This window comes from Cyanistes caeruleus, chromosome 6, assembly GCF_971803275.1.
Source record: "Cyanistes caeruleus chromosome 6, bCyaCae1.hap1.1, whole genome shotgun sequence".
Taxonomy (NCBI): Eukaryota; Metazoa; Chordata; class Aves; order Passeriformes; family Paridae; genus Cyanistes; species Cyanistes caeruleus.
Window position 1 is genome coordinate 59,301,636 of NC_141706.1, and position 26,427 is coordinate 59,328,062.

The 26,427-nt window shown below is 36.1% G+C and overlaps 1 protein-coding gene across 2 annotated transcripts in view; it reads left to right on the forward strand.

Moving 5' to 3' along the window:
• Positions 1-26,427, forward strand: part of TDRD9 (tudor domain containing 9) — a 67,147-nt gene that overhangs the window by 20,035 nt on the left and 20,685 nt on the right. Inside the window, exons 3-19 of one of the 2 annotated variants that reach the window (XM_086892568.1) lie at positions 2,623-2,720; positions 3,163-3,384; positions 5,380-5,502; positions 7,804-7,884; positions 10,701-10,865; positions 15,129-15,232; positions 15,999-16,057; positions 19,115-19,166; positions 19,320-19,404; positions 20,108-20,165; positions 20,701-20,805; positions 22,500-22,597; positions 22,958-23,089; positions 23,700-23,862; positions 23,946-24,009; positions 24,472-24,535; positions 26,055-26,099. In XM_086892568.1, the coding sequence (XP_086748694.1) occupies positions 2,623-2,720; positions 3,163-3,384; positions 5,380-5,502; positions 7,804-7,884; positions 10,701-10,865; positions 15,129-15,232; positions 15,999-16,057; positions 19,115-19,166; positions 19,320-19,404; positions 20,108-20,165; positions 20,701-20,805; positions 22,500-22,597; positions 22,958-23,089; positions 23,700-23,862; positions 23,946-24,009; positions 24,472-24,535; positions 26,055-26,099 (1,718 nt within the window). The remainder of the gene's footprint in view (positions 1-2,622; positions 2,721-3,162; positions 3,385-5,379; positions 5,503-7,803; positions 7,885-10,700; positions 10,866-15,128; positions 15,233-15,998; positions 16,058-19,114; positions 19,167-19,319; positions 19,405-20,107; positions 20,166-20,700; positions 20,806-22,499; positions 22,598-22,957; positions 23,090-23,699; positions 23,863-23,945; positions 24,010-24,471; positions 24,536-26,054; positions 26,100-26,427) is intronic. The other variant, XM_086892569.1, reaches the window with a different exon arrangement.

Here is a 26,427-nt window from a genome sequence, read left to right on the forward strand (position 1 = left end):
GTAGACCTGTAGCTGAATTTTTAGATGCGTCTTTATTGGCAGGATGACCAACTTTTCTGAAGACCAGTTCTCACTGGGGGATTTGTTGCATATTAGATAAGAAAAATAGAAAAACCCCAAGCAAATCTAAAAATTTAAAGGTAATTACATTGTATGGTATAGAATACACAGCTGAATGGTTATTTAAATCAGTAGAATAAACTTTCATCAGAGTGTACATTCAAATGTTCTTCTTTGCAGCAGGTCTTCCTGGTTCAACTTTCACGTTTAAAAAATAAAGGTGAAAGTGTTAAGGTCTTTTAAGGTGGTTGTTCAAGTTCCCCATCTCAATTTAATTTTGTTTTTAACTAAGGATCATAATAGATTTCAGGTGGTATTTGTTCTGAGTTGCTGGTTGCGTCATGTCAGTGTTCATCTTAAGTTGCCAGTTTGCTGAGGTCAGAACTGTTCTGTCTCTGCAGACAGAAGTCTTAGAGCTGTTATGGTATTAATTCCCCAAGCAAACTCAGTATAATATTTCTCAGTTTAAGTACAGAAGACATGTCTTGAAAAGAAAAAAACCCAATCCATACAGTGTTTAGTACTTGCAGCATCTGCTAAATGGTTGTATGGCTGTCAGTTCTTAAACTCTGTGTGGTGATTGTGGCTAACATAGGATCAGCATTCACTTCTGCTGTCACTTTTTTTCCAGACTCCTGTGCTTAGTAAGTTGTTGCTGTCTTAGAAATGTTATATAAAAAGCATTATTAAAAAAATGTTATGTTTCATCAGTGAAAAAAAATGATACATACAAAATTAATTCAATTGTTTTTAAGCAGGTATGTGAATACTGGTGGCTCTTTCTTTGCTTCTGGTTTGTTCCATTGTGTTATTTAAATAAAATTCTTAATTAAATTTGAGATTAATGATTTCTTACTAGTATACTGAGGTTTGTACTGAATTACAGAGGGTTATTATATGAATCCTACCTTTTGAATTTTGTGTGCATCCCTCCTTATTTATTAAAAAATATTACTATTAAAAAGTTACTTTCTTCTTTTAACATTTTATCTTTCCAAAATTGCAGCTGTTTCTTTGAAAACCTGATAGAGGTGGGAAGGTTATGTTGCTTTAGCAGGAATCTGCTGACACTGGGATGTGTTCCCTAGCAGCTTGAGGTTTCTTCCAGCATTGGTCAAATCACACACAGCTATGGATGTCTCAGTTGTGACATGTTTGTGCCAGAGGGGAGCCACTCAGCCTTCGTGCAGCATTGCTGTGGCAGAATGCTATATATATATGAATTTTTAGGGGGAACATATTTAGAAACTTGACCAAAAGTATTTTAAAAAGGACAGTTAATACTTTGAAGGGGTGCTGCTATCAAGTTCTGGTTTTGTTTGTGTTTAGCGGTGCTAAGTAGATCCTTGTGCAGTGATCACCTTTCACTATTGCCTTACAAGAGTCCAAGTAAAAGAATTTTTCCTGTTGCAGAATATGGCTTTAGGAGAACTCTTTTAGTGAGCAATCCAGCTTTTGAGGCCTTTGTTTTAGTGTTAGAATAAATTAACTTGTATTCCTTGATACTTTGAGACAATTCAGGGGCAAGGAACACTTTGAGGTAGGGCATGGAACTATAAGATGCTGCTCTGCCTGCTTCTGCTTCACTGCTGTCTGAGATTGTTACAATTTTCCAAAGAAAGGGAGCTGTAACTGCAGTCAAGCATTTAGGCTGTAGCCTTTCTTTTAAAGTAATTATTGTCTTTGTAAAAAGAATAATAGAATTCTGTCTCACTACTCTATTTCTTAGCAAATAATGACATAAAAAGAGCTATAGGGTTTTATTACCTCCATGAAAGTATCCATTTCACCATAATACCTGGTGAAACCTATTTGAAATGGAAATAACTTCATTTCTTGATTTTGTTATGCTCTGGGTATTTTAGCAAAATTGTTTAATTGTAACCTGCAGAATTATTGTTTACCACAGTCTTGTCCAGGCTTTCCCCTTCTGCACCTCCTCACCTGTTTTTTGTTTTCATGGTCAAAGAGACTGCAGACCTCTGAGCAAAAACTTATGCTTGTACTGAAAGATTTTTGTCCTGTATTACCCAGTAATTATCAGTGTAGTATCATGCTGAAAGGTCATTATGGTGCTTAACAGATTTTAATGGCCAAGTGTTAGAAATAGAATGGTTTTCCTGTCAAATTGTGGGTGATTTTGTACCATGGATCCAGTAGACTTCAGGGAAAAAACACGTGTACAGGACTAAGGCATATTTTTTTCAGTATTGTAAAGTATTCTGGGATATACAGGTAGAATTTATAGTTGTAATGCAAACTGAAAAAATCCAGTTTTTAAAATTAGGAGAAAAGCATAGGGAGTTGTATACATCTTTCCGCTGATGGTGGCTTACACATACAAGCAGTGTTTGTTTGGAGTTGCTTCCAGTAAAACAGTAGTTGCATAAACACAGAAAATCTCTTCAATCTACTAATATTAAAAAGTGCTATTTCTATTAATACTTAAAGTATGCAGTTAAACTTTTAGAGAAGTTAGGTTTCCAAATACTGTTGTTGCAATCTCCTGGTGGTTCTGTTTCTGGATTGAAAAATGTGATTCTTGGTTATTTTTGTGCCTAGGTACTTCATTGTCTCGGCGTGAATCAAGTGATTCAAGTTCTATATCAATAAGTAAGTGTAAATATTTGGATATGCCTACAGCCAAACACAGGGAAAAGGTAATGTCATTGTACTTTCTCCCATGAACTAAAGCTGAAAATAATGTTTTGTTGTGGCTTTGGGGTATGTTTTTGTTCATTTGTTTCTGTTGTTGGTTTTTAAAGGAAATTCTGTTCCTGCTTTAAACACTGTACAAAACTTTAGGATTTTTTACAAAACAATTGCATAAAATTTCATAAGAGGAAAAGCATTGGTGTTACACTTTCTACTTATAGTATTCATGTAAAATATGTACATGAGTGTGTGCCCATATTCTTTTCTGTGATCTTTTAATGCACTTTAGAATTGCATTTATCTCCAGATGCCTACAAGATGATAGAAAAGATGGCACAGTGTTTTGCAGAGCCTTGCTTTGTGGCTTGGAAGCTGTTGATATTTCAAATCTGTTTGAAACCTGTTTTGTTTTGTAGACTTACGAATTTTCTTGAAAAATTGTTTCAGATAGTGTCTCTGATACAAAACAATTCAGTTGTGATTGTAGAAGGAGCGACTGGCAGTGGAAAGAGCACACAGATTCCACAATATATTTTGGATTATTGCATGAACCAGTCTGTGCCCTGTAACATTGCTGTTACCCAGCCTCGGAAAATCGGTGCCAGCAGCCTTGCTCGGTGGATTAGCAAGCAACGCTCATGGACACTAGGTGGATTTGTAGGATACCAGGTATGAGAAAATTTCAAACTGTATTTTAAAATGTATTAAAAAGTACTATGTGTTCATTCTTGATTACTTTTAAGCATATCTAGCATACTGAAGAAACGTCAGAAAATCTTCTTCTGAAATGGAATTGCTATTTTTTATCTGTCTCCTGCTAAATGTTTGTAATTAAATCAACTTGTAAATTTGAACAACTATGAATCCTGGTGGGACTCCTACAGAAAATATTTCTCTGCATCAGATATGTCTACATTATCAATCACTGAAATTTTTGCAAGAGAACTATGTTCTGTCATTTTTTCTTTTAACTCCTTAAGTAACTTATTTTATCTGTTTGGCTTTACTTCATTTACTTGTCAGCTCTATCAAACCTTTAATGCATTTACGACCACGTTCTTTTGTGAACAATCTCTTGTTCCTTTTTAACATGTGAGAAACTCTAACTACTTTTTCCTCTTAAAGCTGTCTCCTCCTTTTGCTTTATTCAGCTCAGCTGCAAGCTCAGTTCTGTCCCTCTGTTAATGAACTTGATGCCACATTTCTTTTTTGAAACAGGTCCTGGTACTTTTGTGAGCTCCTTGTGAGTACCCACACTAAGCTATTGTGATACTGGTTTCATTGTATTGGTTAGGTCACAGCTCTCTCTGGATGAGCTGCTCTGGTTCTTTAGGCCAGTGTTTTCACAATGCTATTGAAAATGGGAGGGATGTTCACAGAGAATTTTCTGCTTCTGGAGTCCTTTGCTGGGAGGAATATTTACTGCGTTCTTCTTCTTCTCTGCTTCATTTTATTTCTTGTTGTTTCTTCCTTTCTTTCTTACACTTAGGGTTATATGTATATGTTTGCTAGCATGCATTTAGAGGTTTCTCTTTCTTCATAAGTCTGCAGCTTCAGGTTACTTCCTCATATGTTACATGTGGTGCTGTTTATTTGTGTTAGGTGTTCTTTGTTACCCTTAAATCTGGTTCTGTAAAGTTTTCAGGTCTGGAAGAGTTTGATTTTTAACTGAGAGTGGCAGAGTTGTTCATAGCATGGGCTTTTACGTGTTGGTCTTCTGCTTCATCTGTTACCCACATCTGCTTTCTTCTGTGCCACATCATAAACATGACAGCAATAATCAAAACACCAGTGTTACCAACATTATTCTCATACTAAATCCCAAAACCACAGCACTGTACCAGCTACTAAGAAGAAATGCACTCTGTCCCACCCAAAACCAAAACAGTTACGTATGTTGTTTGTTTCAAAGTAGGTTATATATAAAGCCTTTGTTGCTGTTTTTGATACCTTGAATTAATTAGTCATAAAGTTGCTGAATTGATTCATTAGGCTAGTGAGTCTCAAAGACTTAAAATGATACTGTACTTCCAGACTGTCTTCAGGACAGTAGATGTGGATGTGCTGTGCTTGTTTCACCAGCACTTGTGTGAGCTGAGTAGAAACAGAGGGAAATGGTGGAGAGCAGATGTGTCTGCTCGAGGCTGATGGAAAGCTGCACAAGAAAAGATGGTCACAGCTCTCCCTGCCTGGGTGGGTTACACATGAGATAGCTAAAGTTACACAAGTATGTTAGAAATCAAAAATCTGTTCATATGGGGTTGTAGAACTTTTCTCTCAGGAGTAAGTTGGTCTTGGTGATAACTTGAACATCTTTCCTTCTCCTGTCCTATATACAAACCACATTTTGGCAAAATCTTTTTCTTGCTCTCTATATCAGTGGAAAGAGTGATGTATGTATGTACCTTTAGAAGTCTGAAGAATTCCCAGTTTAAAGTCACAGCAAGGAATTTGCATTTTACATCTTTTTGAAATTTCTCCCAAAGTAAAACCAGTTAATTGGTTCTGGTAAGAACACTCCAGTATGGAGACTTGTGCAAGTTTGAGTAAATAATTTTGATGCGTTTACACTGTGTTTGATTTTGGAGTTCTTTCACATGCATGCTTCTTGTAACTACAATTAATCTGTTTTCAGCTAGTATGTACATTTCTTACTGTTGTTAGTTAAGTTTAGAGAATGTTTGGACAAAGGAGACGAGGTTGCTGTATATGACAACGGGAGTTCTTCTTCAGAAAATAGTTTCTGCCAAGAGCCTAACTCAGTTCACGCACATTTTCATTGATGAAGTAAGTTGCTGGAAGTAAGTTTAATTTTCATATTAATAAAGACTTCTCTTTTGTCTCTTACCACACAAGAAAGGAGAAATGCAGACATCTACTTTTAAAGATGTTTTATATAAGTTGTCTAAGGTAACACTTGCTGAAATAGGCTTGTCAGCATTCCTTTGAGCAACAGGTTTAGAACTGAGGGTGTGGGGAGTACTTTTGGGAGTCCTTAACTTTTAATAGTAGAGGTACCTTGAAATGTTTTTTGGAATCCATCTTGTGGAATTCAAGAACCTGTCCATCTAGGTGTGTCATGGGGAGGCAGCTACTTTTCACTCACTTGAATATTACAAAAACTTTATTTTGCAGGGATGTCCTGAAAAATATCTCTGTGAAAGTTCTGTTTCCTGGTTGTGGGTACAGTTCGTTCATGTGGATTCATTATTGCTGCCATCACTTCACTAAAAAGCTAAAGCAAATACACTTGTAATTTGTGTACATTTACATGTGTATATGCTTCTTTTATGTGGAAAGGAATATTTGACTTTCAGTCAATAGTTAAATGTGAAATTGTGCTGTCACAAACCATAGATATAAATCACATGTGGGATGTATGATATCTTGGGATGTAGTAATACAGAAGGGGACGTAGGGGTTTGGAGTTTTTTTTGGAGAGTGGCTGGTTGGTTTTGGAGGATTTTTTGTGTTTTGTTTTAGCATGTATTTTTTCTAAGTGCCATTTTTGATTTTTATCCTGTTACTGGTGTTGTAGCTGAAAGCTGCTTGAATTCTTGGATATTTGAGGATCGGGGAGACAGTACTTAGTGTTCCATTAGACTATTATAGTAACAAGGCTGTCATGACTTCACTTAAAATGGTACAGTGCAAACCTGGAAAAGATTAAGCAGGTAGTTACATCTTTTGTATGAAGAAAATTTAATACTTCATTCAAACAGAAAAAGAACAAAAACCCCCCAAAGGCTAAGGAATTGTATCAGTGGCCTTCATGGAAAAGATTTGAGCACTCCAGTGTATTAGCAGAGTGTTGGAAGCCTTAACATTTCCTTTAATAAGGAAATGCAGGTGAAATGTAGGTAGAAAAGCTGAATCATAGAAGGTGCATACATAGAAAAGTGTTATTGTTCATTTAGTTTTAAGATTTATTCATTACATATGAAAATGAATGAGTGAAGTTTTCTGGCCCCTTACATAGGAGAATGGGTTTATGCAGAGGTTTTTCAAACTGTTTCTTGGGTGCTGTAATTTGAACTGATGTTACTAGCTTGTTCCACTTCTTTGAGCAGCACCCATCTGTGTGTTTCACTTCTCCAGCCAGGATTCTGGTCCCTCCTGTTTCCCATATGCCATCTTTTCCCCTATACCTACTACAGAGATTGTGATCTTGAGCCCAGAATCACTGTTTTTAACAACTTAATGTTCTCCATGACATTTTTAATTGCATCTTGGCATCTTTCAATTGAGTCTTATCCCTCTCAGAGTACTGCAGACATTTAGGAGCACCCTTAAACAAACTAGGACCAAAAATCTTGATGTCTCACCGCGAGACCTTACTGTCAGCCTAAAACTACCTTGGCTAAATTTGTTTTTGTAGTGGGACAGCATTGAATCGATGTCTTATCATTATATTATATTAGAATATGCTAATTAGCTTCCAGGACATGAATGTTGACTTGTGAAGGCTAAACTCCAGAAAAAGCTGCTGCCCTTTATTTAAACTAATTCAAGAAAGGGATATGGTCATCATGGATAGTGATGGAAAGAAGTATTTGCTGAACTATAAGGAGCAGGCAGAAGGCTCAGGTGCTAAGATATATAAAGAATTGGGTATAAATTTATGTTCTAGGAATGAGTCGTGTACTTGGATCATAGGTGGAAGCCATTGGGAGTGATGCACATCTATTAATTTTGCTTAGTTTTCAGACAAACCAAAACAGTCCCAGGATCTTTTGGGATCTTACCAGTACAGTTGATTTATCAGCATCAGTATTATAGACTTCATCTGTTACTGTCAGCTCTAGTACAACTGGTAGTTAGAGCTCGAGATTGATTTTTCTAGTCATTATTCAAGATTTGCTTAACTTTAGAGTAACATGATTTTCACAAAGGGTTTTGTAGTCATCTGAAGACTCTTGTTGGGTTTTTAAAGTGTTCTTAACATGCCTAGGCTCAAAAGCTTTCTTCTATGAAAATATATTATTTCAAGTTGCAAAAATAAAGCATGAAATTGAATGGGAAAGTAAGAGGCTGTCAAAAAGAAGAGGATAGATTAATGAAAATTAAATAGTGGATAATGTCTTCTAGGTGCACGAACGTACAGAAGAAATTGATTTCTTGCTCTTGGTGACCCGTAAACTGTTGTGTACAAATTCACAGTCTGTAAAGGTAGGTTCAAACTGTATTCTGCTGGTTTTTCTTGCAAGAAAATGTTTGTGTGTCTTTCATCTGTGAAGGCCCTGTTTTCAAGAATTGACCATGAATTACTATGTTACTGCTTTTTATTAAATATTACTTACTTTGCCACTCCTCATAAGTAAGGAAGCTAAGGGGCATTCTTTTCCTGGCTGCTGTAATGTGTTCTGAGAGACTTCTTTTTTTTCCCCCTCATGTTAAAATGCATTAGTTTCTAAAGCCTGCTTAAGGCTAAAAAATGCACGATGGATATTTGACTAGAATTACGTTTTGGGTATTGAGGGCAGTGCTCATCCTTGGTTAAAATGGTAGCATTAACTCCTGGAAATACTGAGCCTTTTTGTTTAAGTGGGACGACGTATTTGTAGAAATAGCAAAAGACTAGAACTTCTGTACTGTAATTTCTGGGCAGAACTGGTAGTAAAATGTGGCTGAGGTTTTTCTCTCCATGTTAGGCAATTCTGCTTTGTACTGAAGCAGGATTCACAGACATTTAGCATGACATATTTAGTCTTTGGGGTCAAAGTAATGAACTCTTGAAATGTTACAAATTAAATGCAGGTGATGGAGTTAAGCTAACTCAGTATCTTTCAGTGCAGATACTTTGTGAGACTGCATGTCTTCTAAGTGCTTCAAGTTAATGGTTTAATGTGAATTTTTCTGTTCAAAATAGAGTCTAGGTTGGCTGTTTGTGTTGCCATTGGAAGGGAATGTGTTCTTATATGCAGTGCATCACATTGATACGAACTTGGTCTACAGGTCTTCCAAACATGCTGTCACTGAAAGTGCCCTTTCAGTTGGCATAGGACATGGCTGTGTGCTTCATATCTTTCACTTTTTATTCCTTTTCATGCTGATCTAGATTTTAAAGAAAACTCTTGTCTTTAAATTCAGACACAGTTATGTGAAACTATTCAGCCTTTTTTTAGCACTTGGCTCTGCCTATTGAGAAGAGCAATAATTTGATCAAACTGAGTTTGTGAGAAGTTTGCCCTTTATTCTGATTATTGGGTTGGTTTCAGTGGCAGGAATCCCTACAGGCCCTATCATCTTTTCTGTTAGAGGTTTCTGACAAATTTTTCATTTACCTTTGTAGTTCCATTTCAGTCTCTTGAAATTGTCACGGAAAAATGTTATCCCCTTTATATCATTCTCTGGAATTGTTTCTGCAGATGAGAGTTTTTAAATATTGTGCAAACCTGAGGGAGACCTATATTTGAGAAAGTGGAGGGATGAATTGAATTTTTTTATGTTGAAGAAGGGGGAACTCTTGATCTCACTTATTGGCCTTGAGCAGAGTGGAATTGGCTATTCAATTTGAATTTATATACAAAGCCCAGTGCCTCCTACTTAATCTCTTTTCAGTCCCTTCTGAAATACTGTAAAGGAAGGGAGCTTTGATGTAGCAAATTCATTTAGAAAATGCAAGATTCTCCTCCCATCCTCCCTGCATTCATTCAAAAGGGTGCAAGGATCCCTATTTAAGAGAGGAAAGAAAGCATTTTTAACTAGAGTGGCATGAAGTACACATGAGGTGTTTGTTTCCTGGTTTGGATGTTGGAGACCTCAGAGTAGCAGGTAATTTAACATTGCCTCAACTTACAGGAGTTAGTTGAAAGATTCTGATGTTGATTCTGAGGACAAGATCTACCTGCTGAACTATTTAACTGTTAGATTGTGCTGAATTTTCTGGCAGATGGCTGATGCAGATTATTTTTAGATCGCAGAGCAGATACTGGATTGTTGTGAGGTTGATCTTGCTGGGATTGGGTTGTTTAAAGAAAGCCTTGAGACTGAGAGTGGGTCTATTGGGTCAAACCAAACAGTGCAGTTTCCATAGTGACTAGGAACAGTTCTGGGTATCATCTAGTGCATCTTTGGACATACCCATGTTGTACAAGTGGTTTTGGACTGCTTGATCTTGAACTGTCTTCTTAGATTACCCTCTGTTTTGACGTGTTCATCTGCTGTGTTGGTGATATGTGCTGGTTGAATTTTTGCTTTAAGAGTACATTAAACTCTTGGTTCAGTTATGTGACACTTCAGGCATTCTGTTAAGAATCTGTCATTTTTTTCCACTTTGGAAGGATTCCACACAGATTAGAGTCCAGATTACAAAGATTGTCTAGGAGAAAGGGTCATTAATATTCCTTGTCTGTAACTTCAGATTTAGATTGGATTTTGTTTCCATAGCCCTTAGAGAAGGTTGCATTTAGCCTAATGCCCTGGCACAGGTGAGTCATTATCTGTTGAGCCATGAGGCAGTCCATGCTGGAGTGGTACAGATTTCATATATTTGCAGAATTATGTCCTTTCAAATTTCTCCTTTCAGGATCATGTTGGAAAACTTCATGGTTTCACCTGCCCTCTCCATGTGTTCCTTGTGCCTTCACATGGAAAGCTTCAGCTTTGGAGCTGAGCACAGTGGTACAATGCCCCCTTCATTAGTTTGCCTTCCTGTTGTTTTGTAAAGGGGATGCGTTTGTGTTTTGCAGCATTACTGGTTTGGATGGTGAGATATCAAGAGTACTGTATGTTTTTGGTTGAATTTCCACTGTGCTTTCTGCCCTAGGCATTCTAGCCAGAGCCATTCTCTTACAGAGCTTCTCTACACGTGCTGGTTAAGGTATCTTAAGCATTTAGCTTGATTCTCTGAAATGTACTTAGGTTACATACCTGTAGTAACCAGAATTAGATCATTTAACATGAAGAGGAAGTGGAGAGTCCCACATAGCAGGATAATTTGTAAAAATTAATGCTTTACATTTTCTGTACATGTTTTTTAACAGATAATACTGATGTCTGCTTCCATCAACTCCAAAGAATTAGCTGATTACTTTGCACTTCCAGTTCATAATGGCTTGAGTCCAGTCTGTGTATTTAAGGTGGAGGGCAGACCTTTTTCAGTTGAAGAATATTATCTTGATGATTTGAAGGACATTTTTGATTTCCAGGTATTGTAAATATAATTTCATTTTTTGTACATAATAAGAAATTTAAATAGTCAGTTGAAAACCGTGTAATAGAATGGCATATAGCCACTTTTATATTGCAATTCTAGGTAAGAATTAATAGATAATGATAAATCAGGAGTCTTCGTATGAGCAGACTAGTTTCTGTCATGAAACAGAAATGTTTCAGTGGTATGAGGCATTTTGTTTGATAGTTGCATTCAAGATGAACAATGTAAAATTGAGTGTGGAAAGTAACATAAATAGATTTACAGATCTCTTTGAATATAGCTGACAAAATCAGGGAATATTTTGTGGGTTGGTTCATGTTGTTATGTATCAAAGGCAGAAAGTGCTACGATATGAAGAGAAAACAAGCATTTTTGATTAGAACTTTGATTTTACCAAGTTGGCTTCTCTATCAGCTGGGGTTTTCTTGTTTTTCTTTCCTGTTTCCTTTTTTAAATAGTGCAAAAATGTTATGCAATGGTTTTGAGCCTATTTCTGTTGTAACCGTGTAGGCCACCATGGTAAATGTGATGGCAAATGTAAAATTTTGAGTACTGAGAACATGTTAGAATTACAGATACCTCTCAGATCCCTGGTAGGCTGTGCTGGAGAACTGCTTCTCTGATGCCTAAGGAGGGAAGGTACTGGCTGAAGATACCTTTGCTTTATCAATCTAGTTTATAAGCTGCATGGAATGTATTTTGTATATTTTGTTTTTATATCTCCTGACATTATAGTAAGTATCTCTGTAGACATCAGGTAATGAAGGAATGAATGTAAATATTGATTTGAGTTAATCTGTTTTCTGTGGTTTTATAATAGGAGTTTGTTTTGCATTTGAAAAACAGCTGTGTAGGAATTCACTTGAGTGAACTCTTTCAGTATTATGGTTCAAGGCAAAAAAAACAGGTTAAAGCAGAGTACAACAAATGTACTTAGGTCTATATTATGATACCCAGTCTAAAAATAACTGGGACATGGATGTAGTTATTGGTCAGTTTTGATAATTCAAAACACTATTAAAATGTTATTACAATGAAGAAGCTGGGGGATGCACTTAAAAAATTGCAGTGGGGAACACACTGTTATTATTTAGCTTTCATCCATCAATTCTGCAGAAAATAACACAATAAAATAGGAAGCCCAGAAGAAAATAATTGCTTATGCAATTACACATGGTAGTAGTACACAGCTCAGACATTGGTTATGCCGCAACACAGTAAAGGTAAAATAAAAGTCAACCATTGAAGTTTCAGTGCAAACAAAAAAAAATAATGCTTATTGCAGTTGGCCCATCAGTATTTATACATTAGTATGGCAGCTCAGACAGATAATATGGAGATTATGTAATAGATGGGGCTTTGTAAAAAATTTTTGATGGTGACAACAAAAAGATAACCAGGAAATTGAGTAAGAAGTTTACTTCAGTCAAATTGGATTTGTCATAGCTGCACTTGGAGCTGAATGTCAAGTTGCACACCTTTCACCTCAGAGATCACAAACAAAGGAGCTGCTTTCAGTGCTTAGCCCTTTATATACTTTATTTTCTCTGTGTTTTTCATTTAAAGTTTTCATCCAATTCTTTATCTTGTGTTGTCCTATCTATAGCCATTCTTTTTTTCAGCAAGATGGGGAGGGTATGTTTGGCCAAGAAGAACATAAATGCTCTTGATTTTCTTTTCTCTATATCTGTATTTAAAAAGGATGAAATTGAATTCTGAAGCACTGATTTTTGGTCTTCATCTTGTTCCTTATGGTGCTGTGTGTGAAGATTTTCTTAGAATGCTAGTTACAATTAAAAATTAAAATGTGGAAGATCTAAGATGATTTGTGTAACATCCTAATAAAATTAAAATGGAATGTATTAAGACATTTAATGAGTTAACGCTGCCATATGGAGGCTGAGGCACATCTTTCATTATGCTCACATCTTAATCAGATAACTGCCTGAGGTACAGGCTTCAGGCTTTAATTCTTGATGTTTTATTTTCACCTATAAAAGCCTGTAAAATTTACATAAAGGGACACAGCAATTAAAAGTAAATGCAGTCATTGCTCTTTAGGTAAACAGAATTTTTCTAAGTTTACTTTAGCTTTTAAAATTAATAACTGTGAAACTACATTACATAAATCTCAATGATTTCTTAAAGCATCTCAGTCAAAATCAGTCTAGTCCTTTGTTTCTCGGCTATGAGGTGTGAATCTTTGTTCCTTTTCAAAAAATCTTAAAATAATTGGATGTTACTGTATAAATGTAGAATTCTTTTGTGAATCCTGCAGAGTTGTTGGCTTTAATATATCACTCATTTCTGCATGTGATAATGTTTTAAAACTGTGCTTGAAAATAAAATTTTTAGGGGTGGTTTTGACTTGAATAATTTGTCAGTTCATTGATGTTGTTGTGATTTGGAAGATGAATAAAAGTGCCAGTCCTTATTTTTTCTTCTCTTTGACTGTTTAGTAAACCCTCTGCTGTGGCTAGACAGACATCTAGCTGAATCAAGGATAAAACTTTCTACTTGAATTGCTTTATTTGTAGGAAAGAATAAAAATAAGGGAGAAAAAAAGGGAGAAATATGTTTCAGTGTAGCACTGGCTTACCCTTGCCCAAATAGTGGGTTATTTATAGGTGTACTGCTTAATTTGTGAGCATAAGCTTACAAAAAATAGTTAATTTTTCTTTTGGCATAATGGGCTTGGTAAACACATTGTTCTGGATGTTTAACCAAATCATGATTTTGTTGTACCAGCAACCTCTAAGGCCCAAGGAATCACTGAAACACAGGTTTCATGAAAAATGAAAGGCTCTGTCTACAGGCAATTTTAAAGCTAGTTGTGTAAATTCTTGCCTTTTGTTCTGGATGGTTTTAGTGATATGAAATGGAAATTTAAACAATGAGGTAAAGTGCAAAAATGTGACCCATTTTCTGCTTGCAAAGGTAAAAACTTTGTGTTCATGGAACTAGAGTCAGAGTCCTGATGGAAGGTAGTGAGCTGCTGTCAAAAGCTGTTCTGATTATGTTGTATTATTTCAGTCAGGTCTGACTGGGGTTTGGATTTGCTGTTTGTCACATTGTTACCTTTTATTAGGAGTGATGTGGAAGCCTTGTCGTGTTAAAGAATACTAAAGGTACAATCTATAGCAAAATTGAAAAGACAAATTTGACAGTTATTTAAGCAGGGATAATATAAACCAAAAAATCTTACATTTGAGCAGCCCAGAAGAGATAACTTGCTTAGATTTTTTCACATATATTGGGGCAAAAATCACTTTGAAAAAAACAGTCAAGTATTTTTAATGTTTCTCATGGGCTAATCAAGCTGAGAACTGGGATTGCAGTAGGAAACGGTAATCTAAATCAGTGTTTTCAGATTGGTGCTAGGAGCTATGCTTTTGTGATTGTTATGAGCTTCTTTACAATGGGAAATTGGTAGAAAAATCACTAATTTCATTTTAACAGTTTATATAGTTGTCTGTGATTTTAACTCTGAAACACTTGGTTCAGTAAAGAGTTTGCTCTAGAGTGAGGAGAAACTTAGAATGAAAACTGAGCAGTGATCAAAAGCCAGTTTCCCTAGAAGAGAAAAATGTGTAATGCTTTAGACCTTTTTCTAAACAGGTTTAGTTCATTAAGCATGAAACTGAAAAGAGATTAAGTTACTGTCTTTGCTCTCAAGACTTGATGGTTTCTGTTCTTAAATACTAAAGCCTTGAGTTTGAACAGGGTGCTGGAAAACAGTGTAGACAGAAACACTATGGTTCTGTTGAGTACAGCAGAATAGTAATTGTTTTACAGGGTGTGACCAAAACCACAAAACCTATTAAATGCAAAAGCATTAATCATGAAAAGAGAGGTACGTGGTTTATGTGCCGGCAGATAGAGAGAGATGTGTGTAATAGCAGCTGTGAGAAGCACTCTACCTTCCTTACACAAATTCCTCCTTGTCATCCTGTTCCCATGGGTTCTGATCAGTGCTGTGTGCTTGACACTTCAGGATAAGGATCATGTCCTGCAAATGAATGGAGGCCCTGGTGCTTAGGTAGATAAATACCAGAAGTATTTCTTCAGCATTAAAATAGTAGGATGCTTGAAGAAAAATGTCTGTTTAGAAGGTCATGAATGCATCAGATGAAGTTACTTCTTCTGCACTGGATAAGTTTTAATTGAAAGCACTTGACAAATTGAAATACGTATGTGAACTACAGTCTTTTAGCCATTATTCTGTGTTAACCTCATTACCTTCTTCTCCAAACAGCTTCGTCCTCAGAGCATTGGGGAACCAAGGATAGAAAAGAAAATGTATCAAGTGGCAGTGTCTCTGATTCAGTCATTTGATGAGTTGGAAAAGAGGAGCAATAGGTAAGACAGAGTTCAAGATATGGAATCAGTGGCTCTTGGGGAAATGAGAAGCTAATTAAGCAACAACAGCAGTCCATGGTTATTAGTGGAAACTTTATTTTTACTTGCCTCTCTGCCTTAATTTTACATGTTTGTTGGATTTGTACCCAGTGTTCCTAAGGTGCACTTCATGCCCTGGAGCGTGACTGACTGTTCAAGGCAGCTGTGTCATATGGAAAATAATTCTTTGCTGTAGACTAGAGCTGAGGAGTATTTATATCAAGAATGAAAGCCCTATTTTATATTGTAATCTTAAACATACATTATTTCATGGAAAAAAAGGACAAGAACTAGGCATTAATTTCCATTGGCTGTTTAATGCCTTAGTGTCATGTGAATAAGTAAATACTGGATTTTGCTGCTCTGTGTTCTGTAAATTGATGTTTAGTATCTGAAAATGTAATAAAGTTATTTCTACAACTTTGTCTAACACTGAGTGTGTATTAACCAAATTCTGATTATTTTCATTGCAGAATGAGAATGTTTCTGTTTTGTCAAAGTTTTGAAGAAAAGAACTAAAGCTAATTCTCTGGTTTCAGTGTTCATATATTGTGTTTTTCAGAAAGTGTAGTTGTAAATAATGGTTGATATTTCATTTCTTTGGGAAATTTAAATAATGCATGTTACAAAAAGTTTGCGCTTCTGCTTGTTCTTCCAGAATAAAATAACTTGGGGTAATGAAGTAGACTAAGACTGTAAAACTAAGGAAACTGTGTTTTCTTGTTAGGGAGAAAAAGAACTTGAGTGGTACATTGGAACGTGGCAGTGTGCTTGTGTTTTTACCAGGTGAGTATATGTCTTAATAACTTTCTTTTTATTATTTGACATCTAATGAGCTTTCGTCTGGCACTTCTTCCAGGGATTTATTAAAGATATACTTAAATGAGGTTCATTGGTCTCTTTGGGCATTTTTTTCTTGGAAACTTGTTTAATTGTGGTAATAATTGGAAAGGCTGTGAGTCAAAAATTAAGATGTTATGTATTTTAAAAATAATAAAATTAATTCTGTACTTAATCTACAGAAATGCAGTTGCTCAATTTTTTAGTGCAATTAATTATTGTATGAAGCTCCTAGGATTCTTTTAGAGATGTTTCCTTATCTGCAAATGATGAGGTCTTCATTTAAATTGTTGTAAAAGGTCAAACTCACTTTTTTTTCCATGTTCATTGGTTGGTGTAGTTCGCATGCTCAGAAGCACAGATGATGACACAGTGATTATTGATCAGAAAACAGGCTATACATGTAGTCTTCTATAAAGAATAAAACCTAAGCTGTCTTGCACAGAAATTATTGTAGTTTTTTTTTTTGACTGTCATTCCTTAATTTAATTGTTAATTTAATAATCGTTAGCTGGATTTTAGAGCCAGTGTAACTAGCCTGCAGAGTAATTCTCCTGAACATCATAGTCTGTTACCTGGTGGTTTCAAGTATTCTTTTATTAAATGAGCTGAATATCTGTTAGTTGAAAACTTTAGAAAGATTTGGTTATTTTCAAGAGGAGAGTCATCTTGAAGTCCAGAGCAGCTGTTCCTTGGACACAGTGAAGTCAGTCCCTACCAGGGCTTCCTGACTCTGTAAAATGTTTATGAATGTCATCTCCCTGCTGTGTTGAGCTAAGGAAGAGACATGCCAGGGCTAGGGCTGGAAGCACAGCATACCAGCTCAAAGATACACTGCACTTGCAGAGCAGCTTTCCTTGGAGAGTGTTCCCCACTAGCTAAAAGGCATTAGAGCTGCTTTAGCTATAAAATTAGGAATTTTATTTATATTAGGAATATATTTATATTAGCAATTTTATTTATATTAGGAATTGCCTTTGCTATAAAATTAGTGGGTAGAAAGAATTACTTCATTGTGTTAATGTAAGGCCCATTCCAGTTTGTGAGTGATGAGGTTGGGAGACTGTATCTGTTGCCTCTGGCCTCTGATTCTGCTGTTTGGTGTGTTTTCAGACTAACTCAGCCCCTCTGAGGCTTCATTTCAGTCTGAAACTACTTCTTAGCACTTTCAAATCCTAAATATTTATCTTTCACCTTGATGTTTTTTGTTTTCTTTTGTTTTTTAACTGTGCTGCTATCCCTGATGACCTATAACTGCAAGTAGTATACTGATTTTTTTGTTTGTTTATTTGGTTTTTTAAATACATTTGGTAAATTTGTGGAAACCTGTGCAGTAATGCTTTCTAAATGAGCTGGTACACTCAAGTTTGTGTTTTATTTTTTCAGTGATTGACCTTATCTGGTTTTAAACTGGATACTCAAGACTGATCCTGAACACCTGATTAGCAAACGCCCCTTGAAATTTTCCTCACAAATGTTTTTATACAGAACTGGAGAAAAGGGGAGGCGAGCCCTCAGTTTACAAGACTGCAGCTGAGACAGGGCTTTGGGTTATTTTTACCCATTTAACCGTCCACATTTAGGATGTTGATTTGAGATGCTTAGATATATTGAGTGCTAACGATTACATAGCATTTTGAACATCAAAAATAACACTCCCACTGACTTGTCAAGTTGATGTGCAGCAGCAGCATCCAGAAAGAGCAGTGTTGTAATGAGGATGTTTTTAAGTGATTTTTGCCCACTGTCTTTGTGAAACTCAGTGATGGGGCAGAATCTGTTTCCAAAAGGAGCTGCAGCTGTCTCAAGTAGGATGTCATGTTTTCCTTTGTAATTGTAATTACAGGATTTTTTTATTTGTAATCTCGTTCACGGCTTAATTTTTTGGTAATGCTACCAAGTCTGATTCTTTATAGATAAGTATTCTTCAGTTCAGCTCTCCTTTGGTTCCAGAGCTTGTCTTTCTTGTAGGTAACAGGTGATACAAAGTGCCTTGTTAAACTGTAGAGTCATTTTCTTAACATACATGCATGAGTATGTTCTCAGTGATCTAATTGTATCTGTTATACTTGTGTTGATCTCATTTTTTGTCTGTTACATATTTTCTTTTGCACTTCCCTGTGCCCTGCTGTCTTTACTGTCCTTGTATGCTTGCCAAACAGGTTGTGTTACTAGTTCCCTTTTCATTCTGAGACCTTTGTCTCCTGGTGGGATCCTTATGTTCCATGGGTATCATGGTCAATCAACTTTTGTCATTTCTAAAACTGGTCAGCAGATACTGCCTGCTGTGTCTAGTCAGTAATTACTAGACTGATTAATAGTTACTATTAACAGTGATGATGCAGAGTCTGCTCTGCCAAACATGAATCAAACTTCTTTTAGTTGTTTCTGATAGTAAAAACAACTTCCAGGGAAGTCCAGTGTTGGACAGATTTTTGAAAATGGGGCTTTTGGAATTGAAGTCTCAATAAGAAGTAAACTAAGCTCCTCAGAAAGGTTTATGTCTGTGGAGATATTCGGGAAGATGATAAAAATCTCTTAGTCATAAGATTTCCCTTGGCAGATGTGAAATGCATGCCCCAGAAAATGGGCCCTGGAATAGCCAAAGGTGAGATGATTAAGACAGATGTTGCTGGATTTTTTTTCTCTTGGCCCTCCTCTTTGGAAGAACTTATTTTGGCTGAAATACCCAATTTTAGCCAAATTTAACCAATTTAGTATGTGGTGAGCATTGTTAGTTGCACATAACTGAAACAAGGGTTATTAATGGGATGTTGTCAAATAGTCTTTATATCAAGTGTAAAATTAATGCCAAATCGTTCTTCAAAAATCAACTGACTGGTTTTCAGAGACTTACTACATTTGCTGTTTAATTCTTCTACCATTTTATTATATGGTGAAAAACAGGTAATAATGATAGGCAATTAATAATTGAAATAGATGTTTTTGAATTGTTCCTGATGACTAAAATGAAAAATAAACTCATGATTACTTTTTCCCTAGGTTTAGGTGAAATAAGATACATGCACTCATGCCTCTCAGATAAATATAAAAGGTAAGTTAGACCACATTTTTTTCAGTTCATTCAAACCTGAGTATGATTCTTCCAGCTGTATGAGTTTTAGGTGCTTAATAGGGTTTAGCATAAAAGTGTAATCAGCTTTAATATTCTGCATCAGTAAATATTTCACTAATATATTTTCTTTAGGTGGCAAGTGTACCCACTTCATGCATGTGCAACATTGGAGGAACAAAGTAAAGTATTTTCGGCTACAGTTCCTGGCTACAGAAAAGTAAATATTTTTAAATCATTACTTTTTTAAAGAATGTGAAACCTTTTGGTAGAGTAGTAATAGCAAATTATAATGTATTTAACTAATACTAGCTGTTCTAATTCAAACCATTTTATGAGGAAAAAGCACTTTGGTTTGGCCTGTTGTTTTAAGTGGTGTTTAGACCTCAAGAGAAGTGCATTAAACTTAAGGAAGTTACCCTTAAACTATTGTTGCTGCTATTTTTATCCTTCAGAATGGTTTGTGCATGTTGAGTCTTGCACCTGCACAAGGTGAGTGCTGCTGGTGGCACTGAACAGCAAAGTAGTCCCCCACTGTGGAAGACTCTGACCCACTTTGTCCCCCACATTTTCGCTGCTGTCTTGGTTTTCTTCATCTGCTATTGCTAAGAGAGTACTGCTGCTGATAGTGTGATGTTTCCTCATGTCAAAGGCACAAAGAAATCTTTTATTCTTCCTCTATACTGTCCTAATGCTATTCTACTTTAGTATGCTTTTTTGAGCTCAGAGCAAGAAAATACAAGGGGTTTTGTATTGTCCTTGTGTGGTATTGCTTTTTTTTATTATGCAGAGCAGAAATGTTGTGTTGCCATTGCATTTATATTTCTTCATAGCAAGTTGGATTTTTCATGTAGAAACATTAATGGGAGTAAATTTTTTTGTTGTTTATGTGTTCATTGCTCATTTTTTGCTTCAAAACTCAGGTTATTCTAGCTACCAACATAGCTGAGAGCTCTGTAACAGTTCCTGATGTTAAGTATGGTAAGTTGTCTAAATCTTGTAGTTCTTTATAGACTGTGTAATATTTTCCATACTTGTGCTAGGTTTGGTCTAAAGGATATGTCAGTGTTCAAAGCAATGCTGTTGGAGTGTTGAATTCTTTCTTTCAAACACAGAAATCTGAATATATGAACAAATAGAGCTACTGAGTGGGAGGTTGGTTTAAATCTTCAAAAAGGGTAATTTTAAATGCAGTAACAAGTAGAGTCCTCATGTCACAAGTTAAGATTTTTAATCATTCTGACTATGTTTTGAAATAATTGCATCATTTTAAGCAAATTTTGACAGTTTCTAAATGCAGAAATTATTGCTCTTTTTAATGATTGTTATCTACAGTGATTTATTTTATTTATGGTAAAATCTGTTAGCAGTTTGATTAGTATTCAGAATATCCATGGGTCTGGTTGTTTGCAAATCTGATGTTCTTTTTATTGCTATTTAAGTTATTCAGACTTTACTTTTCTGATTATTGTGTATTTCTTTGCACTGCCATGAGGAATTTCTTTTTTTCTTGCAGTGATAGATTTCTGCTTAACTAAAATTTTGTTTTACGATAAGGAAACTAATTACCAAAGTTTGAGGCTTTGCTGGGCATCTAAGACAAACTGTAATCAAAGAAGAGGTAAGATGACAATAGGTAATGCAAAGGAATTTTAGAAGCTGACCTTCATGAACAATTTTTTGTTTCTTTTTCTTGTATTAAGAGTAAAAAGAACAGGCTATTTTGGCCATTAATACTTGATAAGTCTTTACCATGTTACGGTATAAAAATGGGATTTAACAACTATGCATGAATGTGTTTTTTTTTTCTCTCAGGTATAGTTGCAGAGGAGTGTTTTATGTCCTAGTGAAAAGTATCAAAACTCATGCACCATGGATTCTTTGTTATTTAGTAGCAATTTTTTTGTCAAGGGCCATTTTTAAAAAGGGGAGATAGGTAGTGCTAGGTATTTATTAGCTGCTTGTGAGTTTCAGCAGTAAAAGAAACTTTCATGTGTATATATCAACTATTAACAAGTTGAAATGTCCACAGCAGTGTTTCTAGTTTACACCAATGTTCATAGCACAAGGATAAATGGGTTGCCCTATTGGCTCTTCTAGTAAGACAGTCCTCTTAAATACCAAAATCTTTTTAGTTTCAGTCAAAAAGAATACTAAATAAATCAATAGCAGTGATACCTTCAGATCTAAAAATAATGCAATTTTTAAGTACTATGAGGTCTTTACAATTACAGCTGGGTGCAAGGTGCCCACCAAAGCTGCTCTGTCACTCCCCTCTCCTCAACTGGATGGGAAGAAAAACGGTGACAGAAGGATCAGGGTTTGAGATGAAGACAGGGAGATCACTTAGCAATTACCATCACAGGCAAAACAGACTCACCTTGGGGAAATTAGTTTCATTTTATTACCAAACAAATCAGTCCCAGGTAATGAGAAATTAAGCCACATCTTAAATAGCTTCCCCCTACTCATTCCCAGGCTTGGACTCGCTCCCAGTTTCTCTACCTTCTCTTCCCTAGTGGTATGTGGAGATGGAAAATGGGGATTGTGGTCGGTTCATCACACATCCTCTCTGCTGCTGCCTCTTCCTCATGCTCTTGCACTGTCAGATACGGGGGAAGTTTCCAGCAGTTTCTCACAGAAGCCACCACTATAGCCACCCCATTTCAAGATCCCACTCTGAACCCCTGAACCCCAATATACAGATTAATTTCCATTTGGTTCAGGGTCAGTGTAGGTCACAACAACTAGCCAATGTACAGTAGAAGTAGCACTTTGAGTAGAAGACTTGGGCTTGTGCATGTGACTTAAAAATGTGACCTGATTCTCTAGGGGAGTCTCCCACAGAGAGGAATACCCTATAGCTGGTTGTGAATGGTGTTTGGATTTGTGAAGATAGACTTCTGAATCATTGCGTTTTCTGTAAATAGCAGATCACAAAGATGTTCTGCTGTTTATCATTGTATCTTAAAAGTTGTTTATATTGAAGGTTATGTTCTAGCTATAGAGTCAAATAGGAAATGCCTGTTCAACTGAGAAAAATGGCTGTTGATTTGAGGGCAGTTATGCGAGAAAGGTATTTGAGTGAAATACTTATGCAATTCTTTTGTTAGTTTCTGCTCCTATGAAAGCAAAATTTTTTTGTCCTACCCTTATGTGTCCGCTGGGCCTGTCTGCTGCAAGAGAGCAGAACGCTGCTCAGCCTGCAGCATCAGCTGTCAAGTACTGCTCAGCTGCCCAGAGGGTTTGTAGATGGATGGATTTGGAAGAAACTTGCGCGCTTTACAAATTGGTGATCTGTTCTTTTATGTGAAGGTCGTGCTGGACGTGTTTCCAAAGGCTTTTGTTACAGGCTCATACGCAGGGACTTCTGGGCAGACTGTATTCCAGAGAAGTCAGAACCTGAGATGCTGGTAAGGTTTTTGGGTTTAGGATCAGGTTTCCTTTACTGCAGAGTCATATCAGAGAAGCTGTGCTTTACTTTCTCTGAAGGTGATTGGAATAGTTACTATTAACTAATATCAATGACTAGAATTCAACTTGATAACTCATTGGCAAAGATCATTCCACATAGTTTACTTATAGAAGGAGATACATTATAGCCATACAATTGATGTGGATTAGAAATAAGCAATCTACACAAAAGAAAAAAAACCCGAGTTGTATGCAATTGATTTCAGATTTTGTGAAATTGTAAACTGACTTTTTCATATGAAACACTTTGTCACACTTCCCATGAGGGAAGAGTAACAATAATCTTGTCTTCCCTTCAGCATTGTTCATTGGGAGCTACAGTATTAAAATTAAAGAAGCTTGGTATAGGGGAACCAAAAGCCTTGCTGGCAACAGCTCTTTCTCCACCCAGTGTAGGTGACATTGAACGTACAATAGTTCAGCTAAAAGAGGTAGGCTTCCTTTTAATATTGTTAAAATCAAGGTAATAGGAATGTACTGCAGAAGTGATTTTCTTTGTATTTAATGCAGTAGTAGTCTTAGTTGGAACTTCAGGTAGGAACTGTGTCTAGAGAGCCTTTCACAGCTTGGTCTGTTCTTGTGTTACCATCCTTTTGTGCAGAATTTCTGTAGTTACATCTTTAAAACAAGATTGTAATTTCATCAGGGAGTAATGATACTCTTTGAGGACTAACATCTATGGTGAGAAAGAACAGAGAAATAGGCAAAAAAATAACTTAAACTCTGGAAGCGATGTTGTTTAAGTAATAAATCACACTCTTACACTGTATGATTTATAGAGGTCAGCCTAAAGATACCTTTTTCATCTGTACAAGGAGGATGGTGATTTTGATTTTCAATTATAAAGTTGATATAAGGGAGAATCTTCATTGCATTAAACTTTTTTCTTTTCCAAAGTGCATAAGAAATAATATTTATATCATTTGTGGCTTGCGTTAACTTCCAGTATATGTAGTAGCTTTGATTTCAAAAGTAGCAGGCTTTAGAAGTTGTCTTAGGTTTAGTTAGCTTTTACAAGTGAATACATTTTAATTTCTCTAGCTTGGAGCACTTACAACTTGCACGCAAACCAAAGAAAATCTGCATGATGGTGAGCTGACTTTCTTAGGAATGGTACTGACACAGTTGCCAGTGGAGCTGCATCTTGGAAAATTGATAGTCCTTGGGCATGTCTTCGGTTGCTTAGAGGAATGCCTTATTATAGGTAACTGAAAGCAGAACATGCGAGAACATTTTTCTAAAACCGAATGATTTGCAGATTTTCATTTTGATTTGTTTTTGTTGTAGCTGCAGCATTGTCTTCACGGAATTTTTTTGCAGTACCTTTCAAAAAGCATGTTGATGCATACAGGTAGTACCCCAGATTTTTTATAACTTGCTAACTACATTTGAGGGCAGAGGGCAGAGTTGATCGCTCAGAATAATTTTCCATGTCATGAGTCTGATTTTTTGTTAAAATGCCAAGCAGTGCAAAAAGAAGCTTTTCCAGGTAGCTGATACTGGAATCTGTTTATTTGGGATCATAAATCACAGAGCTAACTCACCGTTTCCTGAGCACAAGGCCTGATTCTTCAGCTTTGCCTTCCTCATGTGGCAGCATCTATTAAAATGGTTCTTTAAATAGCAAGGACAATTAGTTACTATTGTCCTGCTCATGCAGTGCATCTCCTTCAGTGAGGAGATGTGAATAAGAACAGGTAATTACAATATTTCTCATGTTTATTAAAGATGTGGAGGGTGTTACTGAGCTGCATAATACATGCAGTGTTTGATAAAAAATACTGTTGCTAATAGTTTTTGCTCATATTGACAGGAAAAAAATGTTTTTTGCTGGGAATAGTAGGAGTGACTGTATTGCAATTCTGAATGCATTTAGGGTAAGTCTTCTGTTACAGCTTAAATTACAGTGAACTCTGATAGGCCAGGATGGAGATTCTCACCTTTGTAGGATCAGTGCAGCATTTGTGCTTTGCAGTTGTTAAAAACTTCACATTATTGATAGATACACGTTGATCTTTTTTGCAGTCTGTGTCCAACTGTGTAAAGTTCCAATTATCTCTACTCTAATAGCCAAAAAAAAAAAAAAGCCAGACATATGATGTTTGTAGATCATTTTTAAGGAAGGACAGTTTGGACTGGTAAATTCTAGTAAAGAATGAGTGTGATGACCTTTCTGCAGCTTTGGAGAACAGTCAGCTATTTAGCTGACTAATTAGTGGCTTTGTGATGTTTTTGAGCAAATGCTATTTTTTGGTACTCTTGTCTGTTCATTGGCTCAGTACCATGGACAGGGGTCAGTTCCTCCAGGTAGAAGCAGAGCTGGTACAACACAGCAAAGGTTTCTGCTAAAGAAACCTTTTCTGCTGCTCAGATTCCAGCATTTTATATTATGCATGCTCTGGTGTGTTTTGTAATCTTCTGGAGAGTCCAAAATCTTCAGCTGCTGATTTAATTTATTCATTTTTTTAATGAATGTTGCCCTTCAGTCAAAACTGACTTAGTTTTTTTTTTTCCTACTCTTGCTTTTGTGAAGCGCACATGGACATGTATGGCATGTGTATCCACTAATCCTGAGGCTCAAAAATAATGTTTTATGAATTCCTCTTATCCTGTTATTTATTTCCCTCGTGTCACTTGGTTATTATCACCTGTTCATCTGAAGATGCTGTTTCTATAAACCAGTATGTTGTCCTGGAGAATAAGCATGAGCATTCAGACAGAGCTTCCAGAGGAGTATCTCTGTGTGTGAGTGGTGTGAAAGCTTTGTTTTGAATGGCTGAATATCAGAAAAAAACAAGTAAGTTCAGGAAAGTTTGTTTCCAAACTCCTTGTTTCAGGTTAGATTCCCTGTTTCTTGTCAAGGTAGGGAAATGCAGACTGGCTGTTCAAACTTGCTTGTAGTCACTGTCCCCAGTAAACTGGAATATTGAATTGTGAGATGACTTGCTGTGAAACTATGAATGGATCCTCAAGGCATCTATCATAAGCTCTCTAATAATGAAGTTATTTTCATTAATATGCTGGGTATTTTAATTTCTCTTCCAGCCCTGTTTTCTGGGAGGCATTTGCATCAGAATTTACCTGAATCAGTCAGTTCACTTCCTTTTGTCCCAGAGCAAGGAGGGAAAAAAAAAAAAAGTTTTTAAAAGTAATCTGCTTTATTACAGCATCAAATTAAAGCATCCAAATTGTTCTGATCGTTTATGGATGTTTGTATGTGTTTTAATACTCCATTTCCTCTTAAAAAGCCAGGTGCACAGCCTATTGTTAAAAAATTACCTTCAGTGTTGATACCAAACAAAAAGTTCATAGTTTTAAATGACACATTAATATTTGTAATAATTACTACTAAAGCCGTACATTTTGTGTCTGAATACTACACCATTTTCTTCTTAGGCATGGCAGGCCTGCAAAGAAAAAGGGAAGCTGAGAAATCCCATGGTTAGTTAAAATTTTCTTCTTCTATATTCAGGGTTGGTGACTTTAGTACTGGAGTATTTTATTTTCATAGTAAATGAAAAGTAAGGAGTTTTTGCTAGCAGTGTTTATTTATAATAATTACGACCTTTCGTGCATAAATAGGCTAGGTTTTGAGAGAAAATGAGCATTTGAATCCAGCACAGTTATTTGAAGACAATCCCTTACATTAGTCCCTTTCACTGATGACTCAACAGTGGCCAGAGGGTTTGAAATCCAACCTAAAAAGGGAAATTGAGCTGTAGTTGAAAGAAATACTTCTGGTGCACATAAGTATCTGTATTTTTTTTAA